At 47.8% G+C, this 25877-nt stretch overlaps 1 protein-coding gene across 1 annotated transcript in view; it reads right to left on the bottom strand.

Moving 5' to 3' along the window:
• The window catches only part of LOC137324642 (5'-nucleotidase-like), a 101122-nt gene that overhangs the window by 31779 nt on the left and 43466 nt on the right, over positions 1–25877 (bottom strand). Inside the window, exons 4-5 of the mRNA XM_067989185.1 lie at positions 12361–12558; positions 9679–9833 (exon numbers count right to left, since the gene is read on the bottom strand). Of these exons, the coding sequence (XP_067845286.1) occupies positions 9679–9833; positions 12361–12558 (353 nt within the window). The remainder of the gene's footprint in view (positions 1–9678; positions 9834–12360; positions 12559–25877) is intronic.

Below are 25877 nucleotides of genomic sequence, written 5' to 3'. Positions count from 1 at the left end.
TCCCTGTGGGACACCACTAGTTACGTCCTGCCAATTTGAGTACCTGCCCACTATCCCTACTCTCTGTCTACTGTCGCTCAGCCAATTTCCTAACCAGGTCAATAATTTACCCTTAATTCCATGAGCTTCAACCTTAGCGAACAGTCTCTTATGAGGGACTTTATCGAACATCTTCTGGAAGTCCATATGAACAACATCCATAGACATTCCCCTGTCCACTACTTCAGTCACCTCTTCAAAAAATTCAATCAGGTTCGTCAGGCATGACCTACCCTTTACAAATCCATGCTGGCTCTCTCTGATCAGCTGAAAATTTCAAGGTGTTCAGTCACTCTTTGCTTAATTATAGACTCTGGTAATTTCCCAACAACAGATGTTAGGCTAACTGGTCTATAATTCCCTGGTTTCCCTCTCAGCTTTCTTAAATAGCGGAGTGACATCTGAAATTTTCCAATCTAAAAGGAACTGTACCTGAAACGAGAGAACTTTGAAAGATTATAGTTAGGGCATCTGCAATGTGCTCACCTACTTCCTTTAAAACCCTGGGATGGAAACCATCTGGTCGTGGGGATTTGTCACTCTTTAGTGCCATTATTTTCTTCATTACTATTAATTTGCTTCCGTTAATTATGGTGAGTCCCCATCACTGATTCAAAATTAGTTTCCTTGGGACAAACGACAAAGTAATTATTTAACATTTCTGCTATTTTCATTTATAATATCATTATTATCACTTTTTAAGGGCTCCACGTAACCGGACCAGCGAAAAAAAGTTATCTGTTTTTAATACAACGGGTCATTCTCTCTCTTTCTCTTCCTTTCGGATGTTTCTCTCTCTCTCTCTCTCTCTGTCTTTTGTTCTGGCCGTTTGTATATTCGGTGGTCCTGTATGTAACATCTCTCTGTCTGAACACTTTGATTGCCTTGACAACGGGCAGTTGGAAAGATTATCTGTAATCACCAGGTATTGTTCTCTGACTATAAATATGATAACCTTCAAGGAATCCCACACTTCACCTGACGAAGGAGAAAGCCTCTGAAAGCTTGTGATTTTCAAATAAAACAGTTGGACTATAACCTGGTGTTGTAAGATTCCTTACATTTGTCAACCCCAGTCCATCACCGGCATCTCCACATCACATTGCTCTTAACCACCCTCTTTTTCCCAAAATAATTGTAAAAAAATTTTGTGTTGATTTTGATATCCCTTGCAAGTTTCTTTTCATACTCCCTTTTTGTTGCTCTTACTATCTGTTTTGTCACGCTTTGCTGTTCTTTGTATCTCTCCCAGTCGCCAGGATCGGTACTATTTTTTGCATTTTTTGTATGCTTTTTCTTTTTGTTGTATGTTGTCCCTTACCTCTTTTGTCGTCTATGGCTTTTTTGGGGGGGTATGAACTGGTTCTGTATCACATTAAATTCTTTCTTGAACACCTCTCACTGATCTTCTGTCATTTTACCCATTAACAGGTTTGCCCAGTTTACGTGGACAATCTCTGTCTCATCCCTTTGAAGTCAGCCTTACCTAAATTTAGAATCTTAGTAGCTGTTACGGGTTTTTCCCTTTCAAACATAACGTTGAACTCAATCATATTATGATCACTATTAGATAAATGTTCACGCACCATTAGGCTGATAACTAAATCTGGCTCATTACTCATTATTAAATCTAATAATAATTATTAAACCAGAGCGGCAGCGGACCTGATCGGGAGCAGAGGAGAGAGACCGAGAGCGGGGATAAAAGAGCGGCGGACCGAGGACCGAGGCCCAAGACCAGAGCGGCGGCGGACCTGATCGGGAGCAGAGGAGAGAGACCGAGAGCGGGGATAAAAGAGCGGCGGACCGAGGACCGAGGCCCGAGACCAGAGAGGCGGCGGACCTGATCGGATCAAAAACAACAACAGAAAACCAAGGAGTGACGTCACAGGACAGCAGGTAAGTGATTGGTTGGTGAGTATTACTGTTTCTTTTTCTTCTCTAAATTAGGGCATTGGTTTAAACTAAGAGCTGGGAAACTAAGCAGCTTTTATAGCAGGTAGTTTTTTTTTAGTGAACCTAGGTCCCTGGTATAGTTAACATTTTCAAATTTCAACGTAATTTAAAAGGGGTAACTAAGCTAAGGCAAATCATGGCAGCAGACCTCGCACCCGTGATATGCCCCTCCTGCAAGATGTGGGAAGTAATGGACACTACCAGTGTCCCTGCCGACCATGTGTGCAGGAAGTGTGTCCGCCTGCAGCTACTGACCGATCGTATCTCGGAGCTGGAGCTGCGGGTGGACTCACTGTGGAGCATCCGCGATGCAGAGAAACTCGTGGATAGCACGTTTAGCGAGTTGGTCACACCGCAGGTAAAGGCAGTACAGGCAGGATGTGAATGGGTGACCACCAGGAAGAGTAAGAGGTGCAGGCAGGTAGTGCAGGGGTCCCCTGTGGCCATCCCCCTCTCAAACAGGTATACCGTTTTGGATACTGTTGTGGGAGATGGCTCACCAGGGGAAGGTGGCAGCGGCCAGGTTCATGGCACCGTGGCTGGCTGCACAGGAGGGCAGGAAAAAGAGTGGCAGAGCTATAGTGATAGGGGACTCGATTGTAAGGGGAATAGACAGGCGTTTCTGCGGACGCAACCGAGACTCCAGGATGGTATGTTGCCTCCCTGGTGCAAGGGTCAGGGATGTCTCGGAGCGGCTGCAGAACATTCTGGAGGGGGAGGGTGAACAGCCAGTTGTCGTGGTGCATATAGGTACCAACGATATACGTAAAAAACGGGATGAGGTCCTACAAGCTGAATTTAGGGAGTTAGGAGTTAAACTAAAAAGTAGGACCTCAAAGGTAGTAATCTCAGGATTGCTACCAGTGCCACAGGCTAGTCAGAGTAGGAATGACAGGATAGCTAGGATGAATACGTGGCTTGAGAGATGGTGCAAGAGGGAGGGATTCAAATTCCTGGGACATTGGAACCGGTTCTGGGGGAGGTGGGACCAGTACAAATTGGACGGTCTGCATCTGGGCAGGACTGGAACCAATGTCCTAGGGGGAGTGTTTGCTAGTGCTGTTGGGGAGGGTTTAAACTAAAGTGGCAGGGGGATGGGAATCGATGCAGGAAGTCAGTGGGAAGTAAAGTGGTGACAGAAACAAAAGGCAGTAAGGGAGAGTGTACAAAACATGACCGGACAAATGGTCTGAGAAAACACGGCAAAGACCAAGGGAAGTCTAGATTAAACTGCATTTATTTCAATGCAAGAAGTCTGATGGGCAAGGCAGATGAACTCAGGGCATGGATGGGTACATGGGACTGGGATGTTATAGCTATTACTGAAACATGGCTAAGGGAGGGGCAGGACTGGCAGCTAAATATTCCAGGGTACAGATGCTATAGGAAAGATAGAGCAGGAGGTAAGAGAGGAGGGGGAGTTGCGTTCTTGATTAGGGAGAACATCACGGCAGTAGTGAGAGGGGATATATCCGAGGGTTCGCCCACTGAGTCTATATGGGTAGAACTGAAAAATAAGAAGGGAGAGATCACTTTGATAGGATTGTACTACAGACCCCCAAATAGTCAACGGGAAATTGAGGAGCAAATATGTAAGGAGATTACAGACAGCTGCAAGAAAAATAGGGTGGTAATAGTAGGGGACTTTAACTTTCCCAACATTGACTGGGACAGCCATAGCATTAGGGGCTTGGATGGAGAGAAATTTGTTGAGTGTATTCAGGAGGAATTTCTCATTCAGTATGTGGATGGCCCGACTAGAGAGGGGGCAAAACTTGACCTCCTCTTGGGAAATAAGGAAGGGCAGGTGACAGAAGTGTTAGTGAGGGATCACTTTGGGACCAGTGATCATAATTCCATTAGTTTTAAGATAGCTATGGAGAAGGATAGGTCTGGCACAAAAGTTAAAATTCTAAATTGGGGAAAGGCCAATTTTGATGGTATTGGACAGGAACTTTCAGAAGTTGATTGGGAGAGTCTGTTGGCAGGCAAAGGGACGTCTGGTAAGTGGGAGTCCTTCAAAAATGTGTTAACCAGGGTTCAGGGTAAGCACATTCCTTATAAAGTAAAGGGCAAGGCTGGTAGAAGTAGGGAACCTTGGATGACTCGGGAGATTGAGGCCCTAGTCAGAAAGAAGAAGGAGGCATATGACATGCATAGGCAGCTGGGATCAAGTGGATCCCTTGAAGAGTATAGAGATTGCCGGAGTAGAGTTAACAGAGAAATCAGGAGGGCAAAAAGGGGACATGAGATTGCTTTGGCAGATAAGGCAAAGGTGAATCCAAAGAGCTTCTACAAATACATAAAGGGCAAAAGAGTAACTAGGGAGAAAGTAGGGCCTCTTAAGGATCAACAAGGTCATCTATGTGCGGAACCACAAGAGATGGGTGAGATCCTAAATGAATATTTCGCATCGGTATTTACGGTTGAGAAAGGCATGGATGTTAGGGAACTTGGGGAAATAAATAGTGATGTCTTGAGGAGTGTACATATTACAGAGAGGGAGGTGCTGGAAGTCTTAACGCGCATCAAGGTAGATAAATCTCCGGGACCTGATGAAATGTGTCCCAGGACGTTATGGGAGGTTAGGGAGGAAATTGCGGGTCCCCTAGCAGAGATATTTGAATCATCCACCGCTACAGGTGAGGTGCCTGAAGATTGGAGGGTAGCAAATGTTCCACACTCACCTGACGAAGGAGAAAGCCTCCGAAAGCTTGTGATTTTAAAATAAAACAGTTGGACTATAACCTGGTGTTGTAAGATTCCTTACATAATGGCTACCATGTCATACACATTAAATTGAATTTGTTCCTTATACCCCATGCATTTGTATAAGGAATGCTTATTTGGGCCACACACCCTAACCTGTCCTACTGCTCTAATGTTGTTTTTCTCAAACATTTCTTATTTCTCTCTCCTGATTTAATCATTTTATATCTTTTAGCTTTCCTTTAACTGTAGTGCCCGAAGCATAATTTCTGACTATTACTCTACCCTCTTCCTTTATGTTTGTTTTACAATTATTATTCATACTACCTTTTCCACCTGAGCCCTCCCCCACCATTTGCTAGTTTAAAGTCCTTGTGAGTGCTCTTTTTATCCTTTCCGCTAGGTCCAAGCCCAGTCCATTACCAACAAGCCAGGGGATCAACCTTGGTTCAATGAGGAGTGTAGAAGAGCATGACAGGAGTAGCACCAGGCGTACCTAAAAATGAGGTGCCAACCTGGTGAAGCTACAACTCAGGACTACATGCATGCTAAACAGCGGAAGCAACATGCTATAGACAGAGCTAAGTGATCCCATAACCAATGGATCAGATCAAAGTTCTGCAGTCCTGCCACATCCAGTCGTGAATGATGGAGGACAATTAAACAACTAACGGTAGGAGGAGTCTCCGTGAACATCCCCATCCTCAATGATGGCAGAGTCCAGCACGTGAGTGCAAAAGACAAGGCTGAAGCGTTGGCAACCATCTTCAGCCAGAAGTGCCGAGTGGATGATCCATCTCGGCCTCCGCCCAAGATCACCACCATCACAGAACCCAGTCTTCAGCCAATTCAATTCACTCCACGTGGTATCAAGAAACGGCTGAGTGCATTGGATACAGCAAAGGCTATGGGCCTGACAACATCCCGGCTGTAGTGCTGAAGACTTGTGTTCCAGAAGTAGCCGCACCTCTAGCCAAGCTGTTCCAGTACAGCTACAACACTGGCATCTACCCGACAATGTGGAAAGTTGCCCAGGTATGTCCTGTCCACAAAAAGGACAAATCTAATCCTTCCAATTGCCACCCCATCAGTCTACTCTTGATCAACAGCAAAGTGATGGAAGGTGTCATCGACAGTGCTATCAAGCGGCACTTACTCACCAATAACCTGCTCACAGATGCTTTGTTTGGGCTCCAGACCTCATTACAGCCTTGGTCCAAACATGGACAAAAGAACTAAATTCCAGAGGTGAAGTGAGAGTGACTGCCCTTGATATCAAGGCAGCATTTGACCGAGTGTGGCATCCAAGAGCCCTAGCACAAAGAAGGATGGTAGCGATTGTTGGAGGCCAATCATCTCAGCCCCAGGACAATGCTGCAGGAGTTCCTCAGGGCAGTGTCCCAGGCCCAGCCAATTTAAGTTGCTTCATCAATGACCTTCCCTCCATCATAAGGTCAGAAGTTGGGATGTTCGCTGATGATTGCTCAGTGTTCAGTTCCATTCACAACCCCTCAGATAATGAAGCAGTCCAAGCCCACATGCAGCAAGACCGGGACAACATTCAGGCTTGGGCTGATAAGTGGCAAGTATCATTCACACCACACAAATACTAGGCAATGACCATCTCCAACAAGAGAGAGTCTAACCACCTTCCCGACATTCAAACGCATTACCATCACCGAATCCCCCACCATCAACATCCCGGGGGTCACCATTGGCCAGAAACTTAACTGGACCAGCCACATAAATACTGTGGCTACAAGAGCAGGTCAGAGGCTGGATATTCTGCAGTGAGTGATTCATCTCCTGACTTCCCAAAGCCTTTCCACCATCTACAAGGCACAAGTCAGGAGTGTGATGGAATACTCTCCACTTGCCTGGATGAGTGCAGCTCCAACAACACTCAAGAAATTCGACACGATCCAGGACAAAGCAGCCCACTTGATTGGCACCACATCCACCACCTTAAACATTCACTCCCTTCACCACCGGAACACCATGGCTGCAGTGTGTACCATCCACAGGATGCACTGCAGCAACTCACCAAGACTTCTTCGACAGCACCTCCCAAACCCGCGACCTCTACCAACTAGAAGGACAAGAGCAGGCACATGGGAACAACACCACCTCCAAGTTCCCCTCCAAGTCACACACCCATCCTGACTTGTAGATATAGCGCCATTCCTTCATTGTCGCTTGGTCAAATTGTGGAACTCCCAACTTAACAGCACTGTGGGAGAACCTTCACCACATGGACTGCAGCGGTTCAAGAAGGCGGCTCACCACCACCTTCCCAAGGGCAATTAGGGATGGGCAATAAATGCTGGCCTCGCCAGCGACACGCACATCCCATGAATAAATAAAAAAAAGGTGGAGCCCGTCCCAACGGTACAGTTCCTTCATTCCCAGTACTGGTGCCAGTGTCCATGAAGCAGAACCTCTCTTTCCCACACCACTCCTTCAGCCATGTGTTCACCTCCCTAATCTACTTATCCCTATGCCAATTTGGACGTGGCTTGGATAATAATCCAGAGATTATAACCCTTGAGGTCCTGTTTTTTTAATTTAGCTCCAAGCTCCTGGTACTCTCTGAACAGGACCTCTTGCCCACTCTTTCCTATGTTTTTGGTCCCAACATGTACCACAACGGCTGGATCCTCACCCTCCCTCTCCAATATCCTTTCAAGCTGGTTCGAGATATCCTTGACCCTGGCACCAAGTAGGCAACATACCATGTGGGACTCTCAATCCTGCTTACAAAGGATGCTATCTGTATCCCTAATTATTGAATCCCCTACAATTACGCTTCTCCTCCTCCTCCTCCTCCTCTTCCCTTTGGACAGCCTCCTGCTCCAGAGCGCCACTGTCAGCATTCTGGCTGTCCTTCCGACAGTCTTTATCCTTATCCTTAACCTCACAGGTAGCAAGTACATTGTACCTGTTGGATAGGATCAGTTTCTGGGGATCCTCGTTCTCTACCTCTCCTGGGTTCCCCTTACTCTGTATACCATTGGTCACACCAACCCCGTTATGATCTTGTACCTCTCTATGAGGTGTGACCGAGGTCTGGAGCAAACTGTCCAGATACTCCTCCCCCTCACACTCCAGCTCAATGACTCTGAGCTGGAGAGATTCGAGACGGAGACATCTACTGCAGATGTGTTCGCTCAAGATATTCCCGATGTCCACAAACTCCCACATACTGCAGTCCAGACACACAACCTGCTCGGCCATATCTTAGTCAATATTTATTTATCGATAATTACTTTTTTCCTATTTTGGTTTTTGTTGCTTTTTTTTTTAAGATTTAGCACCTCCTTCCCCCTCTCACCAAGTTCTCAAGTTCCCACTCGGTTCGCGATACCCTGTGCTTCAGTTCTGTGCTTTAGAAGATGACCTTCTACTTTTCTGTATTAGGGCCATTGATCTTTTTGATATATATTAATGACCTGGACTTGGGTACAGAGGGTATAATTTCAAAGTTTGCAGATGACATGAAACTCGAAAATGTAACATAAAAAATGTGGAGGGTAGTAACAGATTTCAGGAGGACAAAGACAGACTGGTGAAATGGGCAGACACATGGCAGATGAAATTTAATGCAGAGAAGTGTGAAGTGATACATCTTGGTAGAAAGAATGAGGAGAGGCAATATAAACTAAATGGTACATTTTTAAAGGGGGTGCAGGAACAGGGAGAACTGGGGGTGGCAGGACAAGTTGAGAAGGCTGTTAAAAAAGCATATGGGATCCTGGGCTTTATTAATAGAGGCATCGAGTACAAAAGCAAGGAAGTTATGTTAAACCTTTATAAATCACTGGTTAGGCCTCAGCTGGAGTCTTGTGTTCAATTCTGGGCACCACACCTTAGGAAGGATGTCAAGGCCTCAGAGAGGGTGCAGAAGAGATTTACTAGAATGGTACCAGGGATGAGGGACTTCAGTTATATGAACAGATTGGAGAAGCTGGGGTTGTTCTCCTTTGAACAGAGAAGGTTAAGGGGAGATTTGATAGAGGTGTTCAAAATCATGAATAGTTTTGATAGAGTAAATAAGGAGAAACTGTTTCCAGTGGCAGAAGGGTCAGTAACCAGAGGACACAGATTTAAGGTGATTGGCAAAAGAGCCAGAGAAGACATGAGGAAACATTTTTTACACAGCGAATTGTAACGATCTGGAATGCATTGCCTGAAAGGGTGGTGGAAACAGATTCAATAATAACTTTCAAAAGGGAATTGGATAAATACTTGAAGGGAAACAATAAAGGGCTAAGGGGAAAAAGCAGGGGAATGGGACTAATTGGATAGTTCTTTCAAAGAGCCACCACAAGCACGATGGGCCAAATGGCCTCCTCCTGCACTGTAGCTATTATGATACTATGATATCCAATTCCCTTTTGAAAGTATCTATTCAATCTGCATCCACCACCCTTTCAGGCAATGCATTCCAGATCATTACAACTCACTGCGTAAAAAAATTCTCCTCTTCTCCTCCCTGGTTCATTCGTTAATTACCTTAAACCTGTGTCCTCTGGTCATCGACCCTGCCAGTGGAAACAGTTTCTCCTTGGAGCGCTGGTGCAAATGGTCGTTCATGAAGGGCGGTTTCGACAGTGTAGGCCTCTAGTCGGTCACTGACTGTGCTCACACACACGGAAGAATGGCCATAAGGGAAAGGTACTGGATGCAGAACCATATCCTGGGACGAGTTTCTACCTTTCAGAGGGGAGAGGTGGGACGGGGAGGAAACTGGTGGAAGAGGGGGGAGAAAGGAAACAGTATCAATATGAGGCTAATAAATCACTGGTCTGTATCACTCAACCACTGCACAACTCAGATTATCCGAGCAAGTGGCAGAAAATGGAGTGAAGGCTCCCCTCCCGTACCTTGGTTAAACAATGGCAGATAGTCACATACTGCCGGGTTTATATCCATGAAGTAAATGGCACTGAAGTTGTCCACACAAGTGTTCCTTACCATAGCTTCACAGATTAAATTCCCCATATTGCATTCCCGATTCCTGCATTCCTCAGTCGTTCCGTTCAGATAGACCAGTGTTTCCCCAATGACCTCCTTTGAATAATTGGCAAGTGCTTTTTTCCAGTTGTTCACATCTGCCAGCAACACCTCATCTGAAGGTAAGACGGGAGATAAAGTTTTAATGCCATCGATTTATAGAATTAAATGATATTCCTCACCAGTTTTCTCCTTTTCTCCTCAAGACGTTGACTCCTTGCCGGGGTGTGGCTTTACGGTTGCCCTTAGCCAAGGCAGCATTATTTGAGCGTGACCCTTCGCAATGAGCGTCAGCAGGCTATTCAGCCGCAGGAGGCACCATGTCCAAGCACCTGCTTCCCCCCTAATGGGAACAGCGATCGGAAGCAGAGACTCCGGTCGGGAGTGATGAGGTAATGCCAGGAGCAGCGAACTCAGCGCACATCATGGATTGTGCCATCATGTTCTACGTGGGGGTGAATTTTCATCGGGGAGGGGGATGGAGGGTTTCTGATCGTCCGCTGTAATTTCGGTAGAAGATCCACAGAAACCCCGGAGAAAGAGCATAAATGGTGTTGATGCTGTTTCTCTGGAACTCCCGGCGAGGTTATATTGGACAATCGGGAGAATCCCCATGGGAATTCACCCATTGAAGCTTAGCTACCGGCTGGCTGAAGTCCCTGAGCTATCCAGGGGCCATCAGTTATATTCTGACGCTGCCAACTGTGACTATTATGATGCTGAATGTCGCTTCTTTGCTATATCGGTAAATTGCTCTTTGCTCTCATTTAATGGGTTCTAAAGACCTGCTCGGGGTGATTTTATACTCCCAGCAGGAAACTGTGTTCTCAGGGAGTGCAATTCAGAGAGAATGATACCGCACTGTAGCCCTGATTCTCCAACTGTGCTCCCTGTGAGCCCAGCTCCCTTCGGGGAACACAAAATCACCCCATCCCCTTCTTAGCTCAACCAGTGAGACTAAACTCTGTGTGAAAATCACTCCCTTAGTGATCGGAATCTCTCATCAGAGGCTCCAACAAACAAAAGTGAATCACTTCCCACAACAGAGAGACATAAATGCTCTTCCATTCTCAGTTATTAACTCACCCATTGTGTGATTTTTTTTGAAGCTGGACTTTCCCTTTTTATGAAGTCCGACTGAGACAGGTAAAGAAAAAAAGAAAGACTTGGATTTATATCACACTGTTCACGACCTCAGGACGTCCCAAAGTGAGAGAAGCTGCCAGCACCACTCACCCTGCTTGTGGGCAGCTTGCCATTTGGGAGGGTGGGGCATCCAAGTGGGTGGCCATGACGGGTCATCCAGATGATCAGGCCTAAGCCTCCAATGAATCCAAACTTCACCTAATGTGTGTAATGGGAGGGGGAGGTAACGTGCCTCAAGACTGATAATCCATCCTTTTCCCATTGGATTGTACCAGAAACAGTACAGGAGGCTCACCATATACTCCTGGGGGAAGGTTCTCACTGGCTCAGCTGGGCAGAAATAGGGAGGTAACACCCCGAAAATTGCTGGGAAAAAATTTATACTCATTCCCATTCCCCATCTGGCCCATGCCATTTGGGGTCACCTATCTGTTTCAGGTGGTAGATCTACTTAGTATGCAAATCACTCCGGTGAGAGAGAAGACCAGCTATTTCTGAGTGACATCTCTAGGTTATTCAGTTTACTTGTTTGAACCCAGGTCCAAATCACTTTGGTGTGAGAGAACTCCATGAAGTTGAAGCACCCATTTAAGGATTTTTAAGGACTCTGGAAAAGGATTCTAAATGAACACGCCTGCTCCTCTTCGAAATGATGCCATGGGATCTTTTACATCCACCTGAGAGGGCAGACGGGGCCTCGATTTAACGTCTCATCTGAAACAGGGCACCTCCAATAGTGCAGCACTCTCTCAGTACTGCACAGGAGTGTCAGCCTAGATTTTGTACTCAAGTCTCTAGAATGAACTTGAACCCACAACCTTCTGACCCAGAGGCGAGAGTGCTACCACTGAGCCAAAGCTGACACCTTACACAGTATCAGTCACCGCTCTTTGTCCAAGCAGTGCGTGTGTCGACAAAGCAGCCTCTTCAAACCGAATTCTAGCCCATTCATTCAGCGGGGATGTACTGAGCTGGAGTTGAAGAAGCCAGTTTTCAGATAGACCTTATCATAAATAACAACAATCATGTATAAATCGAGGCCCCGTCTGCGTTCTCAGGTCGATGTAAAAGATCCCATGGCACTATTCGAAGAAAAGCTGGGGCAGTGTCCCCAGTGTCCTGGCCAATATTTATCCCTCAACCAATATCACTATTATGTATCTTAAATACAAAGCAAATAAAATTTAAATATGAAGGGAAAACATGGACCATTAATACACACGCGGGTCAGACTGTAAAACTGTGGATAGTTTGAATAATTGGTGCATGAGACTGAAGTTAACACTTAGATTCTGTCATCATCAACCGAAGTCAACTCTCCTCAAACAATACTGAGCATAAACTTCAATCAGTCAGCATTTAAATCCAATCTGCTTGAATTCTTTTAGTTGCACGTTGTCATATCACAAACGCACCATTTAGAAAACTTGCTCCAAAAGCTGCATTTTTTTCTCCGCAATGAAATGTCTTCCAATCAATGTCTAGGTGTAATGTTACCTTGAGGGATGCTGCTGTCCAACAGAATAGGATTTCCCTCAGCTTTGGTCACCATTCCTTCATTGTTGAAGGTCACTTTTAGATATCCAAGGTACTTTCCGTATGCATAAGCCTGTACGACAGGAACATCTTTGCCATCGTCTGTCTGAACCATGTACGGGTAAGGACCAACAGGGATATTATTGGAAGGAGCACTGCCTGTCAAGTTAAAACAAGCAATATAAGCATTGCAGATAGGTGTGGACAGCAAAAGTTATTTATTTCATCTATCTATTAGGATCTATTTATTTGTCCTCAGTTTCTGACAGTTATATAGCACCTTTCATGACTTCAGGACGTCTCAAACCACTTTACAATCATTTAAATACTTTTGAAGTGTAGTCACTGTTGTGATGTAGGAAACGCAGCAGCCAATTTGCACACAGCAAGCTCCCACAAACAGCAATGTGATGACCAGATAATCTGTTTTAGTGATGTTGATTGAGGGTCACGGGCTCTTTTACATCCACCTGAGAGGGCCTCGGTTTAACATCTCATCTGAAAGACAGCACCTACAACAGTGCAGCACTCCCTCAGTACTGCACTGAAGTGTTAGCCTATATTATGTGCTCAAGACTCTGGAGTGGGACTGGAACCCACAATCTTCTGACTCAGAGGTGAGAGTGCTACCACTGAGCCAAGGCTGGAGGGTATCTCAAGTTAACTCACCCTTTAATTTCCCATTCTTCAAAGTAGGGAGATGCCTGGCTTCTATTGTGCACTGTCCTATCTATGCATCTGGGATCAGCAACTGAGAAATCAGACACACTACTTCAGGTTGCAGTTATACTGCCACTGACGGAATGCAGTTTCAGGTGAGCATTGACACAAACGGTGGCAATTTAACTCAACTTTCAGATCCCAATCTATCGCCCAAGCACACTAAAGCCAAGCAGTGCGAGAACCCCCCTCCCCCACCCCACCTCACTCCACCAACTACCTCAACTTGGCACCAGTTACAGTATAACTCCAATTTGGTGCAAAAAAAGCACTTTCAAAAAAAATGCCGAGATGCTCCATTGGACCTCCTGGGATATGTTGGCATTTTGCATAGAATATTTTTAATGTGAGGACAAAGTGGTCACTCCCAGGACTCTGTCCTAACATAAACACTCCGAGGCAGGGGCACAGCAGAGCTCTGTGCATGCATCGAAGGCACGGGTGCAGATCTGCACCTCAGGGTGGGTGGGCCTGCAGTGTGACAAGACTTTATTGACTGTCCATGGCAAGCCTGCAGTTAAGATTCAAAGACTTGGCACGAAACCATCATGGTCAAACATTCTCCAACCAGATCAAAACAGAAGAGGGGCCCCAGGGTTTCCATGGAAATCCCTGGGAGACTTTACTCACCAAAGTTCACAATTAGAACTTTGAAAATCTGGCACCGGAATTTTTATCAAAAATCATGATGCAATTTTTAGATCAATTTTTTTTTTAAATGAAGCCTTGAACACAAATTCAAAAAAAGGAGTTAGGTTTTCAGCATTGAAATCAGAGCTTTTCAGCCAAGCTACAGGTCTATTTCTTGGGTCAGGAACTGGAGGAGACGGATTATTTGGTCAATCACTCGTAACGATGTCACTTTTGTTTCCCTGGTAGCTGCAACAGTTTTAAGCTTCTATTTTGACTACATGAGATGTGTGGGGAGTGGGGGAGGGGGAGGGGGATGGGCAGTTGGTGACGAGGTGCTGATTCCCTTGAAACTTGGGCAAAGTAAATGAAAACACAGAATCCAAGTTATTAGCAGAGGAGAAAAACAAACGAGTGAACTTTTCAGCATCGCCCGAAGACTGAATATCATGTTTATTAATCCTCCAGACGACAATCATAAATTATTCAAAATCCCTCCAAAACAGTAAATGCACTCTTGCACTCTCCCCACATACTTACGTTGACTCTCAAATACAGGGGGCTCGAATTGAGCAAGCCTGCGGGTTCCCAGCGGGTGGTCCTCCGGGTGCGTCGAAAACGCGGACGGCTAATCGTGTGCGTCCCCCACGCGATCGCGGGATAATTGGACCGATTAAGCCCTGCTTCCGGGTTCTGCGCTCCCCAGCTGCGTGCCGGCCGGCTGCGCATGCGCAGTACCGTCGACGCGATGTAGGAGCTCCACTTAAAGGGGCAGTCTCCCAAAGCCCCTCCTGCTGCAATCAAGAGGTTTGAGACGATGGCTCAGCCAAGGGGAAAGGCTGCGCCCCGTTTTTCAGACCTAGCACTGCAGCTGATGCTGGAGGGCGTGAGGAGGAGGAGGGAAACGCTCTTCCCAGAAGATGGACGCAAGTTCCCTGCCGCCGCCACCAGGAAGGCATGGGCAGAGGTGGCGGCGGAGGTGAGCAGCAGGGGCAACACCCCAAGGACTTGGGAGCAGTGCCGCAAGCGCTTCAATGACCTGACTAGGTCTGGCAAGATGAGTACACCAACGCACCCTCCCACATCCCGTCCCCACCATCACGCCAAACAGATCACAACCCCTCCTGCACAGCCACCACTGCGCTCCATCAGCAATCCTCACAGCCACTCATTCACCATCCTCGCCGTGCACGCAAGTACCCACCGTCCCTGACCCCACCCGAACACTACCACACACCCCAATCCCCACGCAATGGGATGGGCACGTGGCCCACGCATCCTCCCATCCATCTGCGCCACGCTCAACCCAACCACACCGATGCTCGATGCGTCTCACGATGCAAGACGCACCCACTCACACATCTGTGTTTTGCCTTCACAGGAGAAGAGAAGCAAGAACAATCGCGAAAGGGCACGCACCGGAAGTGGCCCGCCGCAAGTGGTGGAGCTGACCGACGCCGAGGTGGAGGCGCTCGACCTCGCCCGCACGCGACATTGCCTGTCGGTGGCTGATGGCGAGTGTGTCGCTGCCGAAACGGCCGGTAAGGGAAAGCTGACACTCAACACCCATGATCGCGAGTGACCGTATCATCACCTGCCATCAGGCGCACTGTCAAGTTGGTCCACATGCCTCAAAGTGCCCTCTGTTCTCTTGCAGGTCCGTCTGTGTGTGAAGCGCTCGAGGAGGGCGATTCCTCAGAGGACATGGCGGTCTCTGAGGGTACATCGTCACATCAGAGCCAACCATCCACCAGCGCAGAGACACGCACCTCGGTGGGTCCCCCTCGCCAACTAGTTGGGGTAGCTCTTGGTGAGTCACCGCGCACGAGTGAGCATGAGCAGACCCTGGTGGCAGGGGCAGCCGCGGAGGGTCCGCGACGGAGGGAGCACTCATCTCCAGGCTCTGCTCAGCCGGACCCAGATGCTGAACCCAGGGGGCCACCAGTGAAAAGGAGAGTCGTCGAGGGGCACCAGCTAATTGCTGAGGTACTGGGAGAGGTGCCGCGCGCATTGTCCACAATAGCGCAGGCGATGGAGGAGTCCAACTCCTGCATGCGGGCATTGGTGGCGCAGGCACAGGAGGGTACCGGCGACACAGTGTCGCGGGTAGGTGCGGGACTGTCTGCGGTGGAGGACAGGCTGGCCTCCCTCGAGCGTCACGCACAGCTCCACATCGAGTCCTTGCAGGCCCTGACAACGTCTGTACGGATTCAGGGTGAGCAACATTCCGCCGCCATCAACAGGCTGACGGATACACTAGGGGTGGCCTTGCAAGGCCTCACACATGCCATCCAAACTGCCGTCCAGCAGGGTGGAAGGGGTGATGTGGGCCGAGGCCAAGAGAGGGATGATGGTGACCGGGGACATGGAAGCGGGGACGCTTCTCAAGGCGCCCCCACGTCCCACCCGTCGCCCACCTCTCAACCAGTACCCGCAATGGTGCCTCCTCTCCAGGTGGCCGAGTCTGCCCCTGCCCCGGTGCAGGAGGAGCAGTCTGTGGAGGTGCCCTCACGGGCACCGAAACCCAGGGGCCGTCCGCCAAAAGCATCTACCCGGTCAAGGCGAGAACACGAGCAACCTGCCACTACCTCTGCTGGAGCCACAGGGGTAGCACCACGTAGGGGTACCCGGAAAAGAAATGCAAAGGCGTTATAATCACAAAGGGAATACACCAGGGTGTCTATTAATTTGTACATTTTTTTTATATATAATGTCACATTGGAGATATTAAATACTCTATTCTCACCACTCCTGCCACCTCTCGTCCATTCTTCCGCGGCTTGTGCAGTAGTTGCGTTCCGTGGAGGCCATCATGACGGCGAACACCTGCTGCCACCCATTGGGCACACTGCTGTGGGTGCAGGATTACTGGCAGCACTCTTCAGTGGAGGGGGCTGGTATGGCCGCTCGCATGTGCAGGTGAGGAGATGCGAGCGCCTCGCAGTGTCTGACTCTAGGAGAACTGTTGACGTATGAGTGCCTCCCTGGCCCGGCGACCATCCTGGTGAGTCGTGGTTCGGCGCATGGGTCGTCCACTATCCTCTGGCACGTCCTCCTCCTCCGCCTCCTCCTCCTCCGCCTCCTCCTCCTCCTCCTCGCCCTCGCCTTCCTCAATGTGGGTGGCAGGTGTGGATGGGGCCTCTTCCAGCGGCACCCCTCTCTGTTGGGCCATGTTGTGCAGGGCACAGCAGACAACTATGATTCGTCCCACTCTGAATGGTGTGTATTGCAGCGCTCCCCCAGAACGATCAAGGCACCTGAAGCGCATCTTGAGCAGCCCTATGGTCTGCTCAATTGTAGACCTGGTAGCAGTGTGGCTGTCATTGTACCGACGCTCCGGCTCGGTGATGGGGTTCCTCAGAGGTGTCATAAGCCACGTGTGTAGGGGATACCCCTTGTTGCCGAGGAGCCAGCCGTTGCCGGCGTTGGGTGCCTGCAGGATGGGCGGGACGGCGGACTCCCTGAGGACGAAGGCATCGTGGCAGCTGCCGGGGTATCTGGCGCACACGTGTAGGAATCTCTGGCGGTGGTCACAGATGAGCTGGGCGTTCATGGAGTGATACCCCTTCCTGTTGATGAACAGCCCTGGCTCATGCGGAGGTGCCCGTATTGCGATGTGGGTGCAGTCGATTACACCCTGCACCCGTGGGAAGCCGGCCATGGCATGGAATCCAACCGCTCTCTCCATCTGGCTGCGCTTGTCCATGGCGAAGTTGATGTAGTGCGAGGCCCCGCGGAACAACCCATCGGTGACCTGCCTTATGCACTTGTGTGCAGAGGACTGACAGACCCCGGTGATGTCCCCGGTGGCACCCTGGAAGGAACCGGATGCGAAGAAGTTGAGGGCAGTGGTGACTTTGACGGCGACAGGTAGGAAGATGCTGCTTGGTCCATCAGGGAGCAGCTCGTCGTTAAGGAGGCTGCAGATGTCGGCGACTACCTGGCGATTGACTCTGAGCCGACGTATGCACTGCTCCTCGGAGAGGTCCATGAAGCTGAGCCTCGCTCTGTACACCCTGTGCGGAGGGTAGTGCCTCCTGCGACGCATCTCTCTCTGCGGTTGCCCTCCCTCCTGCTGTGCAGGTGGGTGTGCCGCAGCACCGTGTTGGGGGGCCCCACGTCTCCGAGGCGGACGGCGTGGACTGCGAGGCTGCTGGGGCTGGTCATGCTGTTCGTCCTCCGACGATGTCAACGCAGCACCCATCTGGCAGGTGTTGGTCTGAGGGGTTGTGCAGGGTAGGTGGGTGTTTCCTCGGACTGGGGCTGCGGTTTCGTGTCGGTCTGTCCTCTGGCTTGGCGGGGGGTGGTGGAGGGCAGGGGTTGCCCTATGTGACGCGGTGGCCTCCTGCGTGGGTGAGGGTTCTCCCCCGTGGAGCGCACCTTGGCACCTGCCACAGGCTGCTGGCTGCAACACACCTGGTTGAGGAGGGACTGTTTCCCCCAGTGTGGGAAACTCACTGCCTTGAACCGAAAATCCCACACTTCCTCTTTTGACAGCTGCTTCAGCTCATTAACTGACCACAACGAGCAAGGTAAGTGCTCTCAAGTGGAACCCCGCTGGCTTTAATTGCCTGCGGGATTCCCACCAGCGGGGCTTGCGCGCGCAGCCCCGCACGTCAGCGCGGTACCCGGAAGTGGCCGGGATTTCGTCGCGATCCGGTCACGTGACCGGATATCGGGATTTTCGGGGCCGCCCCGCTGGGAACCCGCCGGAAACACGATCCCAAAATCGAGCCCAGGGTTTCACTGAGAAATAAAGAGATTTTAAAAATACTATAAACGTTAAAATTATAAACAGGTAACGTTAACTTGATGTAGAGTATTACAATATAACTTGTACATAACATTGAAAATAGTAAACAGCCAAGGCTTCTTCGACAGCACCTCCCAAACCCGTGACCTCTACCACCTAGAAGGACAAGAGCAGCAGGCACATGGGAACAACACCACCTGCACGTTCCCCTCCAAGTCACACACCATCCCGACATGGAAATATATCACCGTTCCTTCATCGTCGCTGGGTCAAAATCCTGGAACTCCCTTCCGAACAGCACTGTGGGAGAACCTTCACCACACGGACTGCAGCGGTTCAAGAAGGCGGCTCACCACCATCTTCTCAACGGCAATTAGGGATGGGCAAAAATGCTGGCCTCACCAGCAATGCCCACATCCCATGAACGAATAAAAAAAAATTAGAAAATGCAGATAATATTAAAATTAACCAATTAGTGACTATCCTCCTCTGGGGAGGGCCTCTTTGGAGTCCAGTTAACTCCAAGGTGAAATGCCTATCAAACATGAACCCACTGTGACAGCCCCAGTGGTCTGATGTTTGAACCAGGCCGAATCCAGGGCACTACTAGTGATTGAGGGGGAGGGGGAGACCTGCAAGCCAAGGTCCTGATGGGTAGGGTGGTCCTGATTGGAGAAGTCACAGGAAGTTCATCACTGCTCTGTTTTGGTCAGCTGCTTGGATTATCCGTTTTAACCCTGCACACACTTAGGAATTCCTAGGCCTTGGTTCTGCTGTCCTTTGCCTCTCGACTCACTAAGTGTGGTGTGTCCCTACGAAGAGAAAAAGTGCGCACTTCATTCCACCCTTCAATCACCATTTTAAGCTCACTACTCTTCCCCCATGACAACACTCCTCCTCTCACCCAATGACATTTATCTTTTCCAGAAGACCAATTTATCAAGTCACAATCACTGAATCCTACCCTTCCCTCACCTGAGTCACCATTTCAATCTCCAGAACAGCCACCATTTCAAAGTTAAAGCCAATCATTCTCAGAAGGTCAGGGAGAGGGTACGGAAGATATTCACTAGGATGTTACCAGGGTTGAGACTTTGGTTATGAGGAGAGACGAGAAAACCTGGGGCTTTTTCATTGGAACAAAGAAGGTTGAGAGGCGATTTAATGATGGTGTTTAGATAAGGAAAACCAGGAAAAACGATTTGCACTGGTTGGTGTTGGTAACGAGAGGGCATAAATTTAAGATCATTATCAAAAATGAAGAATTTACTTTATGCAGGACATGAAATGTCATGCCAGAAACAGAGGTAGGAGTAGAATTCATAACGGCCTTAAAAAGGGATGTGGATAAATATTGAGAAAAGAAAATTAAATGGGTATGGGGAAAGGTAAATTAAACAGGTTGGGAAAAGGTAAATTTAATGGGTATGGGGAAAGGTAAATTGAACAGGTATGGGGAAAGGTAAATTAAACAGGTATGGGGAAAGGTAAATTAAACAGGTATGGGGAAAGGTAAATTAAACAGGTATGGGGAAAGGTAAATTAAAAGCGTATGGGGAAAGGTAAATTAAATGGGTATGCGGAAAGGCAAATTAAATGGGTATGGGGAAAGGCAAATTAAACAGGTATGGTGAAAGGGAAATTAAACAGGTATGGGGACAGGTAAATTAAACAGGTATGGGGAAAGATAAATTAAATGGGTATGGGGAAAGGGAAATTAAACAGGTATTGGGAAAGTTAATTAAATGGGTAAGAGGAAAGGTAAATAAACCAGTATGAGGAAAAGGAAATCAAACAGGGATGGGGAAAAGTAAATTAAACAGGTATGGGGAAAGGTAAATTAAACGGGTATGGGGAAAGGTAAAATAAACGGGTGTGGGAAAAGGTAAATTAACCAGGCATGGGGAAAGGTAAATTAAACAGGTATGCGGACAGGAAAATTAAACAGGTATGGGGAAAGGTAAACATAACAGGTATGGGGAATGCTAAATTAAACAGGTATGGGGAAAGGTAAATTAAATGGGAATGGGGAATGGGAAATTAAATGAGTATGGAGAAAGGTAAATTAAATGGGTATGGGGAAAGGTAAATTAAACGGGTATGGGGAAAGGCAAATTAAATGGGTATGGAGAAAGGTAAATTAAACAGGTATGGGGAATGGTAAATTAAACAGGTATGGGGAATGGTAAATTAAATGGGAATGGGGAATGGGAAATTAAATGAGTATGGAGAAAGGTAAATTAAATGGGTATGGGGAAAGGTAAATTAAACGGGTATGGGGAAAGGTAAATTAAATGGGTTTGGGGAAAGGTAAATTAAATGGGTTTGGGGAAAGGTAAATTAAATGGGTTTGGGGAAAGGTAAATTAAATGGGAATGGGGAAAGGTAAATTAAATGGGTTTGGGGAATGATAAATTAACAGATATGGGGAAAAATAAATTAAATGGGTATGGGGAAAGGTAAATTAAATGGGTGTGGGGAAAGGTAAATTAAATGGGTATGGGGAAAGGTAAATGAAATGGGTATGGGTATTGGTCAATGAAATGGGTATGTGGAAAGGTAAATTAAACAGGTATGGGGAAAGGTGAATTAAATGGGTATGGGGAAAGGTAAATAAAATGGGTATGGGGAAAGGTAAATGAAATGGGTATGGGTATTGGTCAATGAAATGGGTATGGGGAAAGGTAAATTAAACGGGTATGGGGAAAGGTAAATGAAATGGGTATGGGTATTGGTCAATGAAATGGGTATGGGGAAAGGTAAATTAAACGGGTATGGGGAATGGTAAATTAAACAGGTATGGGGAATGGTAAATTAAACAGGTATGGGGAATGGTAAATTAAACAGGTGTGGGGAAAGGTAAATTTAATGGGTATGGGGAATGGTAAATTAAATGGGTATGGGGATTGGTAAATGAAATGGGTATGGGGATTGGTAAATGAAATCGGTATGGGGAAAGGTAAATTAAACAGGTATGGAGAAAGGTAAATTAAATGGGTATAGGGATTGGTAAATTAAATGGGTATGGGGAAAGGTAAATTAAACAGGTATGGGGAAAGGTAAATTAAATGAGTATGGGGAAAGGTAAATTTAATGGGTTTGGGGAAAGGTAAAATTAACAGGTGTGGGGAAAGGTAAATTAAACAGGTATGGGGAAAGGTAAATTAAATCGGTTTGGGGAAAGGTAAATTAAACAGGTATGGAGAAAGGTAAATTAAACAGGGATGGGGAAAGGTAAATTAAATGGGTATGTGGAATGGTAAATTTAGCAGGTATCGAGAAAGGTAAATTAAATGGGTATGGAGAAAGGTAAATTAAATGGGATTGGGGAAAGGTAAATTAAACGGGTATGGGGAACGGTAAATTAAATGTGTATGGGGAAAGGTAAATTAAATGGGTATGGGGAACGGTAAATTAAACGGGTATGGGGAACGGTAAATTAAATGTGTATGGGGAAAGGTAAATTAAATGGGTATGGGGAACGGTAAATTAAACCGATATGGGGTATGGTAAATTAAACAGAAAAGGGGAATGATAAATTAAATGGGTATGGGGAAAGGTAAATTAACAGGTATGGAGAAAGGTAAAATAAACAGGTATGGAGAAAGGTAAATTAAATGTGTATGGGGAAAGGTAAATTAAATGGGTATGGGGAAAGGTAAACTAAATGGGGATGGGGAAAGGTAAATTAACAGGTATGGAGCAAGGTAAAATAAACAGGTATGGGGAAAGGTAAATTAAACGGGTATGGGGAAATGTAAATTAAATGGGTATGGGCAAAGATAAACTAAATGGGTATGGGGAAAGATGAATTAAACAGTTATGGGGAAAGGAAAATTAAACAGGTATGGGGAAAGATAAATTAAACAGGTGTGGGGAAAGGTAAAATAAACAGGTATGGGGAAAGGTAAATTAAACGGGTTTGGGGAAAGGTAAATTAAATGGGTATGGGGAAAGGTAAATTAAATGGGTTTGGGGAAAGGTAAATTAAACGGGAATGGGGAAAGGTATATTAAACAGGTCTGGGGAATGGTAAATTAAACAGGTATGGGGAAAGATAAATTAAATGAGTCTGGAGAAAGGTAAATTAAATGGGTATGGGGAAAGGTAAATTGAACGGGTGTGCGGAAAGGTAAATAAAATGGGTATGGGGAAAGGTAAATAAAATGGGTATGGGGAAAGGTAAATTAAATGAGTATGGAGAAAGGTAAATTAAATGGGTATGGGGAAAGGTAAATTGAATGGGTATGGGAATAGGTAAATTAAATGGGTATGGGGAAAGGTAAATTAAACAGGTATGGGGGAAAGGTAAATTAAACGGGTATGGGGAAAGGAAAATTAAATGGGTTTGCGGAAAGGTAAATTAATTGGGTTTGGGGAAAGGTAAATTAAACGGGTATGGGGAAAGGTAAATTAAATGGGTGTGGGGAAAGGTAAATTGAATGGGCTCGAATTTAGCAGGCCTGCGGGTTCCCAGCGGGTGGTCCTCCGGGAGCGTGGTCAACACGCTCGGCGAAATTAGTGGGTTGCCCGCGCGATCGTAGCAGGCAACCCACTAATAGGAATCAATTACCTGCTCCTCCGGGGTCCACGGCGCTGGCCTGCGCGTCGGTCGGGCTGCGCATGCGCAGTACGATCTGTCAGCTGGAGGCTCTCTCGTTAAGGGGGCAGTCCTCCACTGACAGATGCTGCAACCAATGGAACAAATTGCAGCATGGAGCAGCCCAGGGGGAAGGTTGCTCCCAGTTTAATGATGCCTCACCCCAGGTATCATCAGATGGGGTGAGGAGGAGGGGGAGGACACAGATCTTCCCCCCGGCGGGCGGGAGGAAGCGGCCTGCCTCTGCCACCAAGAAGGCCTGGCTCGAGGTGGCAGAGGGGGTCACCTGCGCCACCAACATATGGCCCACCTGCTTACAGTGCAGGATGCGCTGCAATGACCGCAGTAGGTCAGCCGCAGTGAGAACACGAAGTCTTTCCCCTGCACTCCGTCTGCAACAACACTGCCCCCACCCCACATCTCCTTCGGCACCGCCAACACTATTCTGTAATATCACCCTTCATACCCACTCAAACCCCATCCTCATCTTACCTCCACCGACTCACCTCGCCAGTACTCATCCTGCCACTAACACGCAACCCAATGCTCATACAATCTCATTGCTCCATCCCATACTCACCCTCTCGTGCATCTCCCTCACGGCCAGCCTCACTCAACCTGCCACCACCTGTGCTGCAGCCACAGGGCATGCATCACATATGTGCAGTAGGCAGCGTAAGGCAAACGTGTCGTGAGCATGAAGGGGGTGCACAAGGGTGTCTGAGGGTTTGTCATGGGTGTTACCTATATTGAATTTCAGAGCAACAAACAGCACACATTATATTGACACCACCACTGCCATGTCTCCGCGAATCCTGTCCGTTGTGTCCAATAATGCCCGCTCCTGGGTATCACTATGAGGACCCACCACTGATGCCACCCATCGTGTTACTGCAGAGTCGGTGCAGGTGTATTTGCAGGGCTCGTCCGCGCAGACGACTGAGAGACATCGGCGGTGTAGCCGGCTGCACCCTGGAAGGATGCGGAGGAGAAGATGTGGAGGGCAGTGGTGAATTTGACAGCGACAGGTAAGCAGTTGGTGCTGGGGCCAGCCAGGAGCAGCTCGGCATGAAAGAGGCTGCAGATCTCCACGACTACATGTCGAGCGAATCTGCGCCTCCCTGTGCACTGCTGCTCGGAGAGGTCCGGGGAGCTGCGCCTCAGTCTGTGGACCCTGTGGCGAGGGTAGTGCCCTCTGCGGTAGCCCTCCCTCCTGCTGTGCAGGTGGGCGTGCAACAACACCGTGTTGGGGGGATCCACGTCTCTGCGGCGGACGGCGTGGACTGCGAGGCTGCTGGGGCTGGTCATGCTCTTCGTCCTCCGAGGGTGTCCACACACCACCCATCTGGCAGGTGTTGGTCTGAGGGGTTGTGCAGGGTAGGTGGGTGGTTCCTCGGACTGGGGCTGCGGTTTCGTGTCGGTCTGTCCTCTGGCTTGGCGGGGGGTGGTGGGGGGCAGGGGTTGCCCTATGTGACGCGGTGGCCTCCTGCGTGGGTGAGGGCTCTCCCCCGTGGAGTGCACCTTGGCACCTGCCACAGGCTGCTGGCTGCAACACGCCTGGTTGGAGAGAGACTGTTTCCCCCAGTGTGGGAAACTCACTGCCTTGAACCGAAAATACCACACTTCCTCTTTTGACAGCTGATTCAGCTCATTAACTGACCTCAACAAGCAAGGTAAGTACACTCAAGTGGAACCCCGCTGGCTTTAATTGCCTGCGGGATTCCCACCAGCGGGGCTTCCGTGCGCAGCCCCGCACGTCAGCGCGGTACCCGGAAGTGGCCGGGATTTCGTCGCGATCCGGACACGTGAACGGATATCGGGATTTTCGGGGCCGCCCAGCTGGAAACCCGACGCCAAAATCGAGCCCAATGGGTTTGGGGAAAGGTAAATTAAACAGGTATGGAGAAAGGTAAATTAAATGGGTCTGGGGAAAGGTAAATTATACGGGTCTGGGGAAAGGTAAATTAAACGGGTATGGGGATTGGTAAATTAAATGGGTATGGGAAAAGGTAATGGAAATGGGTATGGGAATTGGTAAATGAAATGGGTATGGGGAAAGGTAAATTAAACGGGTATGGGGAAAGGTAAATTAAACAGGTATGGGGAAAGGTAAATTAAATGGGGATGGGGAAAGGTAAATTAAATTTTTATGGGCAAAGATAAACTAAATGGGTATGGGGAAAGGTAAATTAAACAGGTATGGGGAAAGATAAATTAAACAGGTGTGGGGAAAGGTAAATTAAACAGGTATGGGGAAAGGTAAATTAAACAGGTATGGCGAAAGGTAAATTAAACAGGTATGGGGAAAGATAAATTAAACAGGTATGGGGAAAGGTAAATTAAACGGGTTTGGGGAATGGTAAATTAAACAGGTATGGGGAAAGATAAATTAAACAGGTATGGGGAAAGGTAAATTAAATGGGTTTGGGGAATGGTAAATTAAAATTGGTATGGGGAAAGTTAAATTAAACGGGTATGGGGATTGGTAAATTAAACAGGTATGGGGAAAGGTAAATTAAATGGGGATGGGGAAAGATAAATTAAACAGGTATGGGGAAAGGTCAATTAAACGGGTATGGGGAAAGGTAAATTAAACAGGTATGGGGAAAGGTAAATTAAATGGGGATGGGGAAAGGTAAATTCACAGGTATGGAGCAAGGTAAAATAAACAGGTATGGGGAAAGGTAAATTAAACGGGTATGGGGAATGGTAAATTAAATGGGTATGGGGAAATGTAAATTAAATTTTTATGGGCAAAGATAAACTAAATGGGTA

The sequence above is a fragment of the Heptranchias perlo genome, chromosome 8 (assembly GCF_035084215.1).
Source record: "Heptranchias perlo isolate sHepPer1 chromosome 8, sHepPer1.hap1, whole genome shotgun sequence".
Classification (NCBI taxonomy): Eukaryota; Metazoa; Chordata; class Chondrichthyes; order Hexanchiformes; family Hexanchidae; genus Heptranchias; species Heptranchias perlo.
The sequence above is the reverse complement of the archived record's forward strand: the minus strand, read 5'-3'. Positions and strand labels throughout refer to the sequence as shown.